Consider the following 19,285-nt stretch of genomic DNA (forward strand, 5'->3'; position numbering starts at 1 on the left):
GGTACACACATTCATGCCTGAACAAATGGAAACAATAGTTCATAGAAAAACCAAACCCCTATAAGTTTGCTGAGGCCATCTAGTGCGTCCTGGCTCCCTGGTTGAGAGCAACTGCTTTACATTTATAGTATGGAAATTTGTGGGAATATATATTGGGAGAATGGGATGATGACATGTTGTAGGCCAGATTTCAAACCTGTTTCAGATATGAGAAATGTCTTATGTAATGTTTTTGTGGTAACAGTAACACTCTACAATAAGGGATTATTGGTCAACATTAGTTAATTACATTAGTTAACATGAACTAATAATGAACTGCACTTATACAGCATTTATTAATCTTTGTTAATGTTAATTTCAACATTTCGAATGTGTGCTCATTCCATAATTTATTAAATTACAGTATCATTTTAAAGTATAGTAAACAAAGTATAATTTTACTGACAAATCACTTCAAGTAAAACATCAGTCAGTAGAAGATTTTACAACTTTGTCATTTTAGTTGGGAAAAGTTAAGTGTGCTAGCTCCTTCCACGAACATGTGATCTGAGGCAGCTGTAGAAATAAATTGTGCCACATTCTAACATTTTTTCATCTGGTGGTTTTAATTCTGAGTAGGTAAATGTTCCAGCATGGTCATTAATTTTTCTTGAGATGTGTGGTGCTGTGAGCTTTACCTGTGCCCAGAAATAGAACCTGGTAGTGTCCGTCTGCAGCGGTGACCTGGTCCACGGCGATAGAGGTGTATTTGTAATCGGCATGCGTCCGCACCACCAGAGGTTTCCTGCCGACCGGGTAAATGGGGTTAAACATGACAGGGTGATTCCTCGCGAACGTCACCACATCATCTGGAAACTCTTTAGTACTCTGGATGTGAGGGGTGAATGCGCCACCAGGACACTGACAGGAAAAGGATAAAAATGAGAAGATTAGATGATCATGCTGAAGCTTAAAACTGCTTTATCCAGTGAAGCTTTGTCACTTTAATTGGGTCTTTTCATCAAACAGACTCAAACTCATGTGAGCGAGTCTTCGTCTACATGCACGTAATGTTATAAAGTACTGTTAATTTAAGGTTTTAAGTGAGGGTGGGGGGGACCCTCTGTGTTCCTTTAACATTATAGTGGACATAGACATATACTGTATATATATATATGTCTATATAACCTACATACAATAGGGCTGCACGATATTGGAAAAATTACATTGCGATATTTTGTTTTTCTGCGATATATATTGTGATATTAAAATAATTTCACCAGATGACTTGAATTTGGAGCTCTATTTGGAAATAATTAATCACACGCACATCACGGTATCGATGCTAAAATGATACATTGTGCAGCCCTAATATATAATATATATACACATATATTTTATATGAACAAAGACTTTTGTTAGATGAATTTAATTGCAATTAATCGATTTAACAGCACTAATATATATATATATATATATATATATATATATATATATATATACTGAACTGAAAACAAGATATTGATTATTATTATTTTTTACTCATAATTATTTGCCTTTTTAAATAAACTGTATAAACTCAACTGAAAATAAGACGTTGATTATTATTATTTCTCACCCATAATTATTTGCCTTTTTAACTAAACTGTATAAACTCAACTGAAAATAAGACGTTGATTATTATTATTTCTCACCCATAATTATTTGCCTTTTTAACTAAACTGTATAAACTCAACTGAAAATAAGACGTTGATTATTATTATTTCTCACCCATAATTATTTGCCTTTTTAAATAAACTGTATAAACTCAACTGAAAATAAGACGTTGATTATTATTATTTCTCACCCATAATTATTTGCCTTTTTACCTAAACTGTGTAAAACACAAACACTGACTCTGTTTAATGATGTTATAAACAGAGTTACTGTACCAAGGTGGGACATTAATGTGTGTGACTCACAGTTCCCGGTCGTGGGTAAGGGATCCGGCCCTGGAAAGCCACCCACTGGAAGTTGGGCCCTTCCCTGTGCGCAAACGGTCCATTGAAGACCGTCAGGATGTCGGCCATGTTGTAAACACAGACGGCAGAACCTCTGAATACAGAACTGGAGGGAATGACACAAAACACATACATATTTAACATGGAAGGAAGTCAGACAGTAAAAAGACGTTCTTGCACATCCTTTCTGACTGTTTGGATGGAAAGGATGATGTAACATGGTTACACTGGAGACTCAGTCCGCAGAGAGAGAAAAATGCCGTATAAAGGAAAGGGGACACCACTTTGGTTACACTCTGAAGTGTGGTTTGGCTGGACATCGTACATTTTGATCAGACAGCAAGACAGAGTTTCTTTGTTTGAACGCAAAACAAAGGAAAAGAGACGACATATAATGATAAATAACAGAGCAGGGCACATGGACAAAGAAGCCGTTGCTGTCTGGATTGCCCTCATTAGGAACACCACACCAGCTGAACGTGGTTAGAGATTGAGCCACAATTCGGAAACCTTGACCGAAGTCTCACCTCACATTAAACCACTGCCTGCGTACAAACATGCAACCGCTGACACAAGTAAACATGGAAACCCACTGGAGCAAATGTAATGAAATCACCCATAGGAAATATCACAAATGAGATTTCATATCTGACCTGAAATGAACTGTTTTCTCCTAAACAATGAGATAACTAATGGAGACTTTTGCTCCATTGGCCTCTCGGATCTTTCTCTTAAGAAAAAGAAAACAAAACTCTTTTTTTAATCTCATTTGTTTCTTCACTAGAGCTACAGAAGAGATCGCAACAATAACTCAAACTCTGCTGTACCTCACATGTCTCATACAGTATTAAAAAATGAAATGATCGGTGTTATGCTAGATGGCTTTTTTTTTAATTGCCCCCTAGAATGGATTTTCATGGGCACTTTTGACCTTCTTTTTTTCTATTTTTAAATTATATTGCAGAATAAAGTATTTAGAATATATACAAACACTTACAAATAATAGAATATAGTGAACAAATATCATATATTACCAAATAAATGTAATTATATTGTATGTACTATATTAAAAGTATGATATATTTATAAACTCATTAGTTCAATTTAAATATTAATGTAATTCAATGTAATAAATAAATTAAAATATAATAAAATATAAAAATATACACAAACATGGAAAATAGAAGAATAAAATTAATAATGTTTATAAACTCATACTATTATTTTAAATTAAATATAATAATTAATTGTAGAAGAATATAATATAATAGAATATTGTATATAGGAAGAATATAATGAAATAAATATATGTAATATAAAATATTTATAAACTTAAAATATTGTTTTTTAAATTATTAATTAAATTATTATAATTAAACCTAATAGCCTAATTACATTTTAGTAATAAATAATATGGGGGAAATTCAATTTAATGGTTAATGTCTGTCACTGGTAACTAGCTATATATTTGTCACCAATTGTCTCATTTGTCTAAGTATTCTGTATCATTTCTGAGAGGTAACACTCATTTACACAAAACACCAATAGAGACATTTAAACTGGCTGAGTGAAATCACACTTGTCTCTCCCTCTTTCAGTGTGACATTCCAATTTAAATCATTCAGCGAGACCTCCTCATCATAATGTAAAATTCATCACAGTAAAAAGCTATTGGATGACCCCCTGAACTAACATTAGATGCATGTTTGTAAAGAAGTGACCTTTCGCTCCCCTCACCACCCTTAGGTGTGATCACATGTTCCCAGAAACCCCGTCATCCCCTCAGCTCCAACCCCGCCTGACCTATATTTGGCAAATACACACATAAAAACATGCGCATGCATAAATACACACATTAGTGGCAAGCTCAATATTGCTATTGGCTTTACCTTGTAGAGGTGAAGACTCCGAAGATGAGGAGGCCCTTTGGGTGGTCCGTCTCCAATAAAAACACATTCTCTGGAAGGAAAGAGACAAGCACTCACTCAATGGCTGAACATCTGTCCTACAACATTGTTACACGGTTCTAGTGCAGCCTAACAAGAATAAAACAGGTGAACGTGTAAATCCATCATGGGCTTTAAACATCCAGTGTAAACTATTTGTGCTGAGTGTTTTATGATCGTAAAAGGATTTTAATGAGGTGAAAAGCTTTACAAATGACCTAGGGCCATTGTTGAATGGTAATACTGACAAACGACTGTTTTATGGTTAATGACCAATTATTAAAGGAGGCTGTTTAAATAGAATGTGAAATTTGTAAGGCTTTTAAAGGAATGTGTTGGGTTAAATACAGTCATGACACCATCCCCTGGTTTCACAGACAAGGTTTAAGTTAGTCCTAGACTAAAATGCATGTTTGAGTTGTGTTAACTGAAAGCAACTTTCACTGGCATATCCTAAACTAGGTCAGCTCCATTGTTTTGTCTCAAGATGCACGTCAGTAATGTTTTTTTTCTATGACATGTTTATTAAAGCTACTTAAATCTCCTAATTGAACTAAGGTTTAATCCTGGCTTAATCTAAGCCCTGTCTGTGAAACCGGACCTTTATCTAATTAGGGTGCAATGGGGTTAAAGGTCATTTTTTTTGTCTCAAAATCAATCAAACAAATATATTTATTTTTATTGAATATAAATAAAGCAAATTACATAGTGTAAAAATGAACCATAAAAGGTTTGTTTTTATTAAAACATTTACAATTTAAATATAAATGTACAATCTTAAAAATAAATGAAGAACCTTTCAGATAGAACCTTTCAATTGCACAAAAGGTTCTTTATAGTGGAAAAGGGTTCTTTAGATTATTCTATTAACTAAGAAAAATGGTTCTTTTAAGAACTGTTCGCTGAACAGTGTAGCTCTTAACCCAACAACCAGGGACTATAGTGATATGTTGTAGATACTGGAGCAATAGTGATATGGTAAAAATTGTCAAAATATGCCAATTCATTTCATATCACAACATATTAGAATTTGTATAGTCTTAATAACATTTTAAAGCTTTTTAAAAAAGAAGAAAAGTAGTGCACTACTGTAAATTTAGCTTTTTTGTTTATTTTAACCATTCCTTTACAGATCGTGTGTGTGTGAGTGTGGCCTGGTAAACTCTACATTATGAAGACAAAATGTCCACACAAAAATGGCAATATCTGAAATCCTTGTCCTTATGGGGACTTTTTATTTTGGTCCTCATGAGGAAAACAGCTTATAAATCATACTAAGTGATGTTTTTTTGAAAATGTAAAAATGCAGAAAGTTTTCTGTGATGGGTAGGGTTAGTGTAAGGGAATTGAATATACAGTTTGTACAGTATTAAAAATCGTGATGTCAATGGAATGTCCCCATAAAACATGAAAACACAACACAACATGTGTGTGTGGTTCAGATATTCCCTATGTTGTGGGGACAACATTTAGCCACAAAAATAGTAATACCAGAAACTTTTGATCCTGTGGGGTTATGTTTGGGTCCCCATGAATAAAATCATATTAAATAATTTATTTTTAAAATGTAAACATGAAGAAAATTTTCTGTGAGGGTTATGTTTAGGGGTAGGGGAGAGAATATACAGTTTATACAGTATAAAATATGTCTATACACATACATATGTATAACAATGTCTTTGGGAAGGCCACATAAAACATGGAAATCCAATGTGTGTTTGTGTGTGTGTGGGTGTGTGTGTGTTTGTAGTCTCACCAAGCTCATCAAAGTGGGTCTCGGTACCGTCTCCCTCTAGTACCGAACATACCATCCGAGCCTTCAGAAACGTGGTCCACTTGTTCACCAGACTGCGCTGACCACCAGTGTCATTCTAAATAGATTTTACAATGACATAAAATAAAATATAGTAATACATGTATATATTATAGAGTCAATGATATTAATATATTTGTAAAAAATTCTGCTGGCACTCTGAAATTTAAAATCTCAATTCCTTTTAAAAAACGGACCTCCCTGCACATCATTGCTTAACTCGCAAACCGTAACAAACTGACAAGATGCTCAAACACACACAGAGACTTACAGGGCACACTCGAGCCACCATAGTGTGGATGTTCTTAGTGTTTCCACTACTGTCTGTCATTCTCTCGCGCAGGAAAAAGTAGAGTTTGGCGTCGTTTGGGTCTGAGCCGTCAGGAATCAACTGGGCATCAATGAACACTGGCTCTAGTCAAAATAGAAGCATAACTACAGCTTAAACACTCAATTTGCTGTACATGAACCACAAAAGAGAAATAAGAATATTGTACCCTCTCATTTCTCTCCTAAAAAATCAAACATCTCTGAATGGTGCTAATGCCTGAGTTTATGTGAAATTTAATATAGCTGTTGGCGAACTGAGATACCTGACCAAATATGTGCTTCACTGTGTATATTTGGATAGTATCACACAAAAGATAATGTGACACCCTTGAGAAAACCATTATGCATGTACAATATGTTTTCACTTTCCTGGTGGACTCATTGTAAACAGACTATCCTGTCTTCAGCCTTTTCCTTTGATGTGGGCAAAGACAGTTTTTGCTGTGTGATTTGTGTATTGTTTTACTGAAATGCCATGGAACGTGAACGTGTAATTTAATGCCAGCTACACATATGTAATTATTTGTAGTTTCAAGTAAACTTTATGAGCAATTTCCTGATTGAACAGGCATAATAATGTAGATAGATGAAATAACATGTAGGGTTTGTATACCGCTCAGCCATTTGGAGTTATGTTGGTCTGTCCTCACTGCGTTTCTTGTGGTCAGGCTCCTGAAAATGGCCGCGTCCGTCCCCATGAAGTCGATGTACATGCCAGAGAACAGCTCCTGATCTAACCATAGACACAAACACAAACGTGTCCCATAGTTGCTTTATACCGATTTTTCATGTTCAGTGAAAGATTTTCGTTTGAGAAAACGTCGTATTCTATATCTTCTCAAAAGAATAGTGATTGTCCTTTTAGTTTTAATATAATCAGTTCCTCTTAAGAAAAAAAGTTTTTTTTTTTTATTATTGTGGATGACACTTCAATAAAAAAAATTATAATTCAATAATAAAATTTTCCCCGCACTTTATGGACTTAATATTACATGTTTAAAGATGTTTTCATGTTCACACACAAAATCACACAAAACAGACTGGAACAGTTATGATGTCAAATGAAATAAATGTAATATTGCTATAAATATATATATATATATATATATATATATATATATATATATATATATATATATATATATATATATATATAATTAGTGCTGCTGTCAAATCGATTAACCGCGATTAATCGCATCTAACATAAAAGTTTTAGACATAAAAATGTGTGTATATACTCACACATAATTATATATATATATATAATTGTATGTGTCTACATCATATATAAATATAATAATATATATACATATTATTTAAACAAAAACTTTTAGATGCGATTAAACGCGATTAATCAATTTGACAGCACTAATATATATATATATATATATATATATATATATATAAAACATAAAGATTTAATTGCATGCGTTAACACATTAACTTTGACAGCCTTGTTTAAAACACATTTATTTTGTAAACCTACTGCATATAACTGTGGTTTCTGCTACTGGCTGAACGGATCTTTCTGTTGAATATGAGACATAGGGATTTATTGTGGCTGTACATTTCTCTGCGGTGTGCTCTACTAATGACCTGCTCAAATCTCCATTCCCCAAAGCTCTCCTTCCTTTCATCAATCCACTACTCTATCACTTCATCACTCCATCTTGCTTGGTCCCGTGGTTGACGTGTACAACTAAGGGCCAAGTGTATGATGGAAATTTGCAGACAGACGTCAGACAGAGAAAGCTGTAGGCTGTCATGTCAAGGACCGTCAGTCTTTGATGCCGTCTAGACGGTTAGGAACTGTTCTACTTAATGGAATAACCACTTAAAACTTTCTCTCATATACAGATGACTTCACGATAACCAATAGCATATTATATTTAGGCATGCATGTGTGATTTCGTAGGAGAGTATATGTGGCGCATGCAGTTAAATGGAGAGATTTGTTTCAGGGTTATTATAGTTAAATAAAATTAAAACCATAAAACTTGATGTTAGTTTAACTTGATGAACTAAAATAACTAAATCAAATAAAAATGAATAAATGCTATGTAGAGGTGTGACGATACACAATGTTGAGTTCACAGGAAAGAGACAAGACAATATTTTAACACTAATTTTAAGAAATTCAGTGATGAAATATATGACTGGAAAATAGTCGACTGAAAGACACAAAATGCAAAACAATGCAGGTGCATTTTGAAATGTTTTAACAAATCGTCTTGTAATGAATGTCACTTAGGTGTATGAATGATCAAATACAGTAAAAGATAGAACAATTTAATGCAAGCATTGTAAAAGGTTTTGCCACAAACTCAAGTCCGTCATGCTGATATCGCGAGACAGCTTTTCACGTCAACTAGAAATATTGTGAGATATTTTGGCACAAGATCTTGTCACACCCCTGATTTAAGTGTAAAATTAAAACTGACATAAAATGTAAAAATATATATATAAAAAAATTAAAAAATAATAGTATATCAATTATACTAAAATAACACTGGTGTATTTATATTGCTGTTCTAATGGCTGTGTGTGTGTGTGTGTGTGTGTGTGGGAGGGGGGGGGGGGGTGTGTTGGGGTGTGTGTGGGTGTGTGTGTGTGTGTGTGTGTGTGTGTGTGTGTGTGTGTGTGTGTGTGTGTGTGTGTGTAATGTAGCCCAAGAGCTGTGTCAACAGCAACCTAACACCAACTAGCCAATTACAGATCAAAGGATTAAGGGGGCGGCACTGAGCGACCCAAAGTTGTCACATCGGAAGGGGAGCAGACACCCACAAAATGTGGGTGTTTGCTGACGCTATGGGGTCATGAACAAAGAGATCACAGAGAAAATTAATTTTAGTAAGTGTGCAAGACAAAATGGCACCTGTGGATAAAGACACAAAAGACGCCAGCACTCACTGAGCATGACCGAGACGGTGTTGACTTGTGGGTTGAAGGAGCACCTCCCTTTCCCTGATTCTACTCGGGAAGAGATTTGAAACACTTGCTCCTGCCAATGACACCAAAAACACACAAAAAATGTCACAAAAAATTTCACAATCACAATGTTATTATGGTATCAACTATTTCAGATAAACCTGCCCATTAAGGCACGTGTATAAACATTAGGACTGGGCATTTGACACAAATTTCACGATTCAATTACAATTTGATTCACAAGCTTGTGAGTCAATTCAAAATCTATTAATTGGAGCCTAAAGATAAAAAAATAATACTAATTCTGTAAACTATACAGGAAACCCCAGTTGGTACATCACTATAATATTAAATATTAAAATAAACTGATTTGTAGACTACTTGCGTTTAAATTACACATAAGGAAGTTGTTATAATAATACATTTTTAATGACATAATTATGTTTCTACTCTTTATATATATATGTATATATATATATATATATATATATAAACATTTTTAATGGTGGCTGCCATAAAAACATGAAGATTTATTCAGATTTAATATTGAAGAACAGTTTAAATACAATGAATATGTAATATAGTGAATAAATTAAACAAAATGCTATTATTTGAATTTTGTAATAAAATTGACAGAATTTGAAAGCTGAGACTTTTTCATATTAGAAAGCACAAAGATGATTGAGATTTATTGGATGGGTGTACGATGTAAAATTTGATTCTTGGGTTTTAAGAATCTATATCAGTTCTTCAAAATGAGAATTGATTAAAATAGAGAAATCTAATCTTCTTTCCAGCCCTAATAAACAACAAAAAAAGTCTGTTATATGTCTGTCAAGCAGTTTTACCCTGAGTGGCCGATTCTTTCCCAGAATAAGCTGCAAAGTTGACCAGACTTGAGGTTGATAATCAGATCATAGTCTTCATAAATATAAATGACTCTGACATATGCTCTTGCTATCATTTTATCCCATTTCCTTTCAATCTGATCTGAAATGTTTCACAGCCAATCTAAAATAAACAGTTTTCCGAGTAATTTCCTTGCACGCATTTGTGCTGTGATTTTGGAGAGCTGCCTTTCTTCTGATTGGTTGGACAGACTTGCCCAGATGCTTCCAGGTTTCCGACTGCCAGGACAATTTATCCCCTCCTTTGGTGTCGGGATGTTGGCTAGTCACGTGAAGTGAGAGAAACCAGAGACGTGGAGAGCCTCCGTCAGGACATACAGCCGCTGGTGCTAGAGCTTCTCATTTATCACGAGGACGCGTGTGTTCATTAACTAATGTATTGCCTCTTTACATCACACGCAACTATAGGCAAAGAAACAAGTCACATGGTGACTCCAGGGTGGCCCTATCATTGTTATGTCACAAAGCTACACTGCACACTTTTAAAGGTCACAGGTCACCCCGTTCTGGAGTTTTCTGCTCCTGTAATAGTCCAGCTGGTGTGTAGCCAAGAGAACTGGACACGGGTGGAGGGTTGAGAAAGTAAAATGCTTTTCAAACAAAAAAAAGAATGATAGAAAACAAGCTGCTGAACTCAGATGGCTAGCAGTAACTCTAATCACATCTGGTCTCGCCTGGTCTCTTCTCTTCATTTTTTTTCTTCTTTTTTCTCCTTTTACCTCTACAGATTCTAGTTCCATTTTGTGTCATCTCATCTGGTCTCACTCTCATCTATTCATCTTATGTTCTGTTTTAATCAAATCTAATCTCACTTCTTAATTAATTTGATCTTGCCTCATCTTAGCTTGACTCTTCTCTTCACCCCTCCTTCCTTCCCTTTTCTTTTTTCTCTTTCTCTAAGTATTTGTGTCTCGTCTCATCTGGTATCCTCTTTTCATTTTGTTTAACCTTGTCTCACCTCATCTCTTGTCTTTTGTTTCACTTTGCTGTGTCTTGTCTCAATTTATAATTTGTAATTTTTTCTCTTCTATTTTTCTCATCTTGTCTCATCTCTTCTCATTAAATTTAGTCCTGTCACATGTCTTCTCCTTTAACCTTTAATATTTAATGTATTCAGGTCTCCTGTTGTGGCTTGTCTCATCTCATCTGGGTCTAGGTTTATATTGTTTCATCTCATCTCAACTAACCTCATCTCATCTCCTCTCCTCTCTTTGATTTCTCATGTCTTGCCTCATCTTATCTCATATCTCTTTTCATATTGTCTCATCTCTTCTCATTTCATTTAATCTTACCTCATCTGGTTTCATCTCAGCTGGTCTCTTCACTTTTTTTCTTATTCTTTTTTATTTCATCTGGTCTCATTTTATCTGGTCTTTCTTGAAACTTTAAGGATTGTTGTCTCGTCTCTTTTCTTTTCTCTATTCTCTTCTTGTTTTAATTCTCATCTAGTTGCATTCTTCTTTCTTTTTTTAATTGTGTATTCCCATCTCGTGTCACGGCTTGTCACCTCTCGTATCATCCTATCTGGTTATTACTTTTTGTCATCTCATCTTGCCTCTCATCATCTCTTGTCTTGTTTCATCTTGCCGTGTCTTGTCTCTTCATTTTTATGTATCTTCTCTTCAATTTTCTTTTAATCTCATCTTGTCTCATCTCTGCTCATTTAATTTAATCTTGTCTCATCTCTTCTCTAACCTTTAATTATGTCAAACATGTTGCAGCTAGATAAAAAGTTGTAAACTTGTCTGGTTCTTGATTTTTCTTGTTTTGTCTAGTCTCATCTCACCTTGTCTTATCTCGTCCCTTGTATTGTTTTGACTAGTCTCCTCTCATCTCACCTTGTCTTTTCTCGTCTCTTGACTTTTCTCGTTTTTTTCTTGTTTCGACTAGTCTAGTCTCATCTCACCTCGTCTTTTCTTATCTCCTGTCTTGTTTCATCTAGTCTCCTCTTATCTCACCTTGTCTTTTCTCGTCTCTTGACTTTCTCTTGTTTTTTCTTGTTTCGACTAGTCTCGTCTCTTGTCCTGTTTCATCTAGTCTCATCTCACCTCGTCTTAACTCATCCCTTGTCTTGTTTTGACTTGTCTCGTCTCATCTCACCTCGTCTTAACTCGTCCCTTGTCTTGTTTTGTCTAGTCTCCTCTCATCTCACCTCGTCTTAACTCATCCCTTGTCTTGTTTTGACTTGTCTCGTCTCATCTCACCTCGTCTTAACTCGTCCCTTGTCTTGTTTTGTCTAGTCTCCTTTCATCTCACCTCATCTTTTCTCGTCTCTTGTCTTGTTTTGTCTAGTCTCCTCTCATCTCACCTCATCTTTTCTTGTCTCTTGTCTTGTTTTGTCTAGTCTCCTCTCATCTCACCTCATCTTTTCTTGTCTCTTGTCTTGTTTTGTCTAGTCTCCTCTCATCTCACCTCATCTTTTCTTGTCTCTTGTCTTGTTTTGTCTAGTCTCCTCTCATCTCACCTCATCTTTTCTCGTCTCTTGTCTTGTTTTGTCTAGTCTCCTCTCATCTCACCTCATCTTTTCTTGTCTCTTGTCTTGTTTTGTCTAGTCTCCTCTCATCTCACCTCATCTTTTCTCGTCTCTTGTCTTGTTTTGTCTAGTCTCTTCTCATCTCACCTCATCTTTTCTCGTCTCTTGTCTTGTTTTGTCTAGTCTCCTCTCATCTCACCTCATCTTTTCTCGTCTCTTGTCTTGTTTTGTCTAGTCTCCTCTCATCTCACCTCATCTTTTCTCGTCTCTTGTCTTGTTTTGTCTAGTCTCCTCTCATCGCACCTCATCTTTTCTCGTCTCTTGTCTTGTTTTGTCATCTGGTCTCATCTCTTCTCTTGTTTAATCTCATTACAATTCATTTTATTGCTCTCCTTTTGATTGGCATGTCTCATCTCATCTGGTCTCTTCTCTCTTTTTTTGACCTCTAACTACCCTCATTCCCATTCTGGTCTAAATTATCATGGAGGATGTCATATCAAAGGATGGATGATGTATGACCTTACAACTCAGTGGTAGATTACAGAAGCACATTTTTATCAGGAAATTAGTGCAGTATGGGCTTACTGTCCATTTCCCAATACAACATTTCAGAAATCTGAAGCAAATGTAGTAAAAATTAAGGTGAAACTGAACTAAATCAGACCGCCTGACTGCTTTACATTAGTAAGTGTAAACTGACCTCAGGACGCCTGCCACGGTTAACATATCCACACACTGGGCTGTAGGCTCCACTGCCGCAGATGAAAAGATGTGTCCTGTTATAAGGCTGGATCACTCGTAAAAAGTTTCCACATCCATGCTGAGGAGAACAAAAGAAACAGAGATCATTGCTTTTGATCCTAAAAGTTATACTACAATCTTTTTTTACAATCTAATTTTAAAGTCATGTAACGCTGATGCTACAAGAAAGCTGACTTCTTTCATTTTGGAAACTGAAAATGCCAATTAAAATTAAGACGACTTGTATCGATCCAAACCTATAATTCAGGAAGTGAAAGTTTATATAGGTCAGGAATTCAAGGCCTATTCAAGGAATCCAGGAAACCCAAACGAAAGTGTGGCCAAACCAACTGCACACGAAAAAGAGGGAGAGAGGGATGAGTCGAGAAAAGAAAAGCGCCAGGGGAGCAGTTAGGAACTTGGCGAAGTGTGTCAAAACAGCAGCTGCATGAGCTCTCGGTTAGCATGTGCACACACAGGCCCTTCATGAGCAACTCCAGGAAAATAACTGCACTTCCAACAGTACACACCCCACCATCCACTCCTCGCTTTCACATGTTTGTCATTATTTCTTTTTCTGTGGCACATATCAACATTATCCTCTTCTGGCTTGTAAACTTTATCTTCCGCAAAGGTTGAAAAGACGTCTTGACAGCTTACGGTTCACGTAGAGATCAGGCAAAATTAACAAGAGCAAGCTCTATAAACATGTCTTAATATCATTTACAGCTCTGTTAAAGAAATGCCTCAGTGTTTCCCAAATGATGCCGATGGATTCGGATGATGTGAGGTCACGCGCTGCTGATGATCCTATCAGGGGACAGGTATGGGGTGTATCCCTGTGAGGGGAGGAAACCTAACAAGTGGGCAACACTACAGATCCATAGATGCAAATAAAACGTCAGGGGAAATATGTGGTGCAAACCTTAGTTTAAACATGTACACAGATAGACTCTAGGAAGGGCTAGATAAACACAAATATTTGTCAAAAGCAGTGCAGGAAGGCTGAACTGCATATTCCACCATGTGACACATTGCTCTGTTAAACCACCACTGTTAAAGTTATTAAACCACTGTATTCCTACAATCAAAGTATCTAGGGCTGGGTAAATTTTGAAGTACATTTCTTTGGCATTTTTCACCCTAAAATGCAAATCAAAAGAAATAAATCATAAAAAAATAAAATACATTTTGAATAATCAAATATTTTGAATAATTTTAGATTTATTTATTTATCTATTTGCATTCCGGCATTATTTTTTTATGACAAATTAAGCGCATTTTCCTCCAATTCTTTCCCACAATACTGTAATGTAAAAAAAAAAAAAATTACAATACTTTACTGCAATTGCTAAAATATTATGATGTTATTTATATTCATAGATTCATAGAGTTGGAATGCTTTTAAATTATGTAGAATTTTATTTATAAAAAAATAATTATTTTTATTAAATCAAGTATGGAGACTTTTTTCTGCCACAGAATAAAAAAATAAAAAAGGTAATTCCGAGTTTTTATTTTACAAATCTGACTTGCGGAGTTCAATTCTCAGAATTGCTCAGTTTATTTCTGGCAATTCAGACTTTATAACTTGTAATTGTAACTTTATACCTCGCAATTCTGACCTTTTTTTCTCAGAATTGTGGTATATAAACTCAGAATTGTGAGTCTCACAAACATTCTTGCAGTTCTGACTTTATTTCTTGCATTTGCAAGTTTATAACTCTGAAAAGTCTGAGTTCTGAGATAAAAAGTTGTAATTATCTTCTATGTAACTGAACTGGAAGGACAATGTGCTTGCTGTCAAAATAATGTCAGAATGCAAAAAAAGTCATTAAAAACATTCTTTTTCCTTCTCTTTCTTTTTAATTCAGGTGCCCTATTTTTACAGTTACATGCAATTAAAATATACTTTATAATATTTAAAAAACATTAGTCCATTCCTGCATTTTACTTTATTCTAACACGTAATTAATGACACATTGTGACCTCCCATTGCGCTACAGACAACATCTAGAGACAGCTTTTATCACGGGCACTGGGGCAACAGCATCTGTTTCTGATCCAGCCATGACTGATAGAAATTGGAATAATAAAACGTTATTTTGAAAAACTCATGCATCTGTTCCTGATCCAGCCATAACGGTTAAAATCCGAGGTCTAAACACTGATTTAGAATCAGCTCATGTTTGGAGCTCTTTCGATTGATTTGGGACAAGTTTAATTAATTGCTGTGATTGTAGGGAGAACAATGCTTGTGAAAACAGCTCACTGGATGATCACTTCACCAAGCAACAGAAAATTAGGATTTGAATCAAGAATGCTGCTGCTGTGTGTGAATCGGAGGCATAAAAAGGTGGCCAACCATAACATGCCAGGAGTTTAAAAGTGTCAGTGTTCTTACTGTGGGGTCTTTGCCAGCCATCTGACACTCCTCGACCTTACTGGTGGATGCCGGCCAGAAGATCTGATAGAGAAAAAATAAAAGGAGAGCAATGTGAGTTTTGTAATATTGATGAAAGAACTTGATATGACAGTGTAGTGTTTTTGACTGATTTTCGTTATAATGCACGTCTAATAGTACTACTAGACAAGTGTTATTGTTCATATTTAATCAATAGTTGCCATTTTGTAATTAAAATTGACATCAAACCTGGCATGACACGTCTTGATGCACCACATTTGAACGTATGCAACCGCAAATAAGATTTGGGAGCTGTGGTGAAGGGTTTTCAGGGGTTTCAGAAGACTTCAAATATAGAAAATGAGTGAAATATACATTTCCTAATATTTTTTTTGTCATCAACAGTCCTAGTCACCTTTCATTGTATGGACAAAAGCAGCCTGGACATTCTGCAAATTTTCTCTTTTTTTTTGTGTTTCATGGAAAAAAAGTTACTATAAATATCAAATTTAACACCTAGGAGTTATTTAGCAATCACAAGCTCTAAAAGAAAACAAAAATCATGCTGTATTGTTCTCAGGCTTAAGGCTTTTTACTGGCGAACTCATGTGATTCGGGTAGAGCCCTGCAGGATAGACCAGCAGAATGCAATGAATCTGAAGTTTTGCCAGCCTTAGTTGGAGGAGGAAAGATAAACTTCCATACCGTGTGCCAGTTGTGTTTAAGCTGTCTCTGTGTTTAAACAAACTGCATCTCTCCCATTTGTCAAATGAGATGTGAAAGAAGAAATGTGGTCACCATTGGTTTTTCAACAGCTGCAGAAGTGTTCTGCTGCATTTCATGTTGATCTAGAGGAGTGTTGACTGCTCTCTAACCTTCAGCGTGGTCTGGCTGATGTTATTGATGTCCATCGAGAGTACATGGTCCTTGCAGCCCACGTACATGCGGTCCTGATCCTCATCCATGAAAAGGATCCTGTAGTCCATGGCCTTATCAGACAAAGTGTAGTGCTCAAAGGACGGGGTTTTCTGTAATTCTGTAATGCAAACACAAACATGTTCTTTTGCATTAGTGTGAGTGAGGTTGTGGTGTTTACTTGGACGAGGCTGCCGAACCCTGATCTTATTCAAAAACACACACACTCTCACATACTTCTAGATGCAGGGCCCTTCACTATACCATCAAAGTCTCTAATGAAGAGTGACCTCATGAATATTCATTGTTGTTTCTCATTAGTCATTCACTATTGTATGGAGAAACGGAGGCCACATTGATACCCTCCTCCTCGTCTTTATTCTTTTTTAACACTCTTCTAAAGCCACCCCTCCTTGTGTTTCTCTTCCATGTTCGGATAACTCCCTCCAGTTCTAATCAAAGTCACATTTATCTTCTCCACAGACATTTTCCTTTCATGTTTCTGCTTTTTATCCTAAAATAAAGAGAAGCCTACGAAGACAAAAGCAGCGCAATTCCCACCTTCCTTAGTGGATCTCATGACAAATATCTCCATCCCCTGCTTCCTCAATTCCCAAAATTCAAACCAGCACATCCAATGCAGGATTGGGCAAAATTAGGAATTTAAAAATGTGTAATAAAAACATTCTAAAATATATTTAAAAATATATTAGGGATGCACTGATATGAACATTTTGGCCAATACCGATAATTCTTTATATTTGAAAGCCGATAGCCGATATATTGGCCAATAAATTTAAATCAAAATTTGTATATAATTTTTGAGAGCCTGACCACTTAACTGTATTTTACTTTTTCGAAGCGATTCCAATCATATTTCAACCAATTCAAATTATTTATCGGCATTAATATATTGGTCAAATTTTCTTATTAGGCCAATAATGAAAACATTAAAAATGAACGTAACTAGCCGATATGGTCGCCGATATATCGTGCATCCCTAAAATATGTACTTTAATATATGAATCTCAAATTATTAAACATTTCTCATAGTTCAGTACTGTCAAAACAGCAATCAAATTCATATTAATTTTGTCAAACAGCATCACAAAATTGTGATGAATATTAAAAGCAAAAAATATACATATATACATACACTAGTTCTATTGGTGATATTTCAAAGATCGATTTAATATTATTTACATTTTTTTTTAATCCATTTTATGTTCCTTTTGAAATTCATATGTTTCTACTTAAAATTCTGTTTACAATTGTACATTTCAAATTCAATTTAAATTCAGGAATTTAAAGGAACACTCCATCGTTTTTTGAAATAGGGCTTATTCACCTTCTTTCCTACATTTAGATAGGTGGGCAAATGCATTTTTGTCTCAGTGCATGCATTGTTTTAGTTTGACAGGGTCGGCGCTAGCTTAGCTTAGCATAATGAATGGAATCCTTTGTTGCCAGCTAGCATGTCCTGAGTAAAAGTGATATAAAAAAAAAAAAAAAACCCCACCTAATTACTTCTTGTGGCCTGCATATTCACAACAAGTACAAATAGCGATGCAGATTAACACTAGGTGATTTCCTAGGCAGATATTGACTTGGGACTATATTAGGGGGAAGCACAGGCGAAGCACTGCTACTTGGGAGCAGAGATATCACGCCCAAGTAGCAGTGCTTCACCTGTGCTTCCCCCTAATATAGTCCTTAATATATAAGTCAATATCTGCCTAGGAAATGGCCTAGTGTTAATCTGCATCGCTATTTGTACTTGTTGTGAATACGCAGGCCATTAAGAGAGAGAGAGAGTAATTAGGTGGGTTTTTTATCACTTTTACTCAGGACATGCTAGCTGGCAACAAAGGATTCCATTCATTATGCTAAGCTAAGCTAGCGCCGACCCTGTCAAACTAAAACAATGCATGCACTGAAACAAAAATGCATTTGCCCACCTATCTAAATGTAGGAAAGAAGGTGAATAAGCCCTATTTCAAAAAACGGTGGAGTGTTCCTTTAAAAGACATTCCGATTATAAAGCGACCAGCACACAAGACGAAGTGAAGATTGTCACCCCAGGCTCTCTGAAGAGCATTGACAGTAGACAGCATGTCTCACCAGACTATTATGGGATTATATTAGGGGAGAGGGCCTTGTCAAACCCGTCATTCTAACGTGGGTTTAATAAAGAGGAGGTGCGGAGGGCAACAGATTACATCAACCAGGCTTCAAAGCACCACGGATAGCATCTCAGTAAGATAAGAGCGGCATTATTACTGCTCAAAGAGCTCATCAGGGCGAGACTGCAACGTGCTGTGAGCATGAGAACTAGACAGGAACGAAGACGTGACGTTGCAGAAGAAACATAGGAGGAAGCAGATGTGAGGAAATAAGTATTAAATAAAAAGCCTCGAAAGAGGGAGCGAAAGAGAGAAATCCCACTTCTGGTTAGGTTTCAGGAGACTAATTAGAAACATTCTGCTTCTGTAAACTCAGACAGGAATCGTAAAATCCCATTTCACCCTATTCAGCAGACTAAAGACTTCAGAAAGATTTTCCTTTCAGAAAATTGCGTTGGTGGGTGAGCCTTTAATTTCAGTTTATTTCAGCTTCTGTTTTAGGTTTGTTATAACATAAAAATGCTGTGTTGCTCATAACTTATTCTTTCTTTCGTAGCTGGTGTGCTGCACAAAATATTTCCCAGATGTTAAATTCTAAAGGCCCATTCACACCAAGGTCATAATAAACATAATTATAACTATATTAGCATACACACCAACATAAGTGCTGTCAATGTTTTTATCGTTTTAGCTGGGGGAAAAAAATCAATCAGTCAATCAATTCT

The 19,285-nt window shown here is 35.7% G+C and overlaps 1 protein-coding gene and 1 long non-coding RNA gene across 2 annotated transcripts in view; both read right to left on the bottom strand.

Moving 5' to 3' along the window:
- sema3c (sema domain, immunoglobulin domain (Ig), short basic domain, secreted, (semaphorin) 3C) overlaps window positions 1-19,285 on the bottom strand; it is a 58,055-nt gene that overhangs the window by 12,231 nt on the left and 26,539 nt on the right. Inside the window, exons 3-12 of the mRNA XM_084110939.1 lie at window positions 16,398-16,558; window positions 15,523-15,585; window positions 13,078-13,197; window positions 8,979-9,069; window positions 6,682-6,801; window positions 6,010-6,152; window positions 5,682-5,796; window positions 3,869-3,938; window positions 1,941-2,085; window positions 678-900 (exon numbers count right to left, since the gene is read on the bottom strand). Coding sequence (XP_083967065.1) covers window positions 678-900; window positions 1,941-2,085; window positions 3,869-3,938; window positions 5,682-5,796; window positions 6,010-6,152; window positions 6,682-6,801; window positions 8,979-9,069; window positions 13,078-13,197; window positions 15,523-15,585; window positions 16,398-16,558 — 1,251 coding nt within the window. The remainder of the gene's footprint in view (window positions 1-677; window positions 901-1,940; window positions 2,086-3,868; window positions 3,939-5,681; window positions 5,797-6,009; window positions 6,153-6,681; window positions 6,802-8,978; window positions 9,070-13,077; window positions 13,198-15,522; window positions 15,586-16,397; window positions 16,559-19,285) is intronic.
- On the bottom strand, window positions 9,653-13,041 carry LOC311080802. Its single transcript, XR_014605720.1, has 3 exons — window positions 12,369-13,041; window positions 12,005-12,056; window positions 9,653-11,952 (listed from the first exon to the last, which is right to left on the bottom strand). It is a non-coding gene; the product is annotated as an uncharacterized lncRNA (long non-coding RNA).

This window comes from Abramis brama, assembly GCF_963993115.1.
Source record: "Abramis brama genome assembly, chromosome: 4".
In the NCBI taxonomy this organism is placed as follows: domain Eukaryota; kingdom Metazoa; phylum Chordata; class Actinopteri; order Cypriniformes; family Leuciscidae; genus Abramis; species Abramis brama.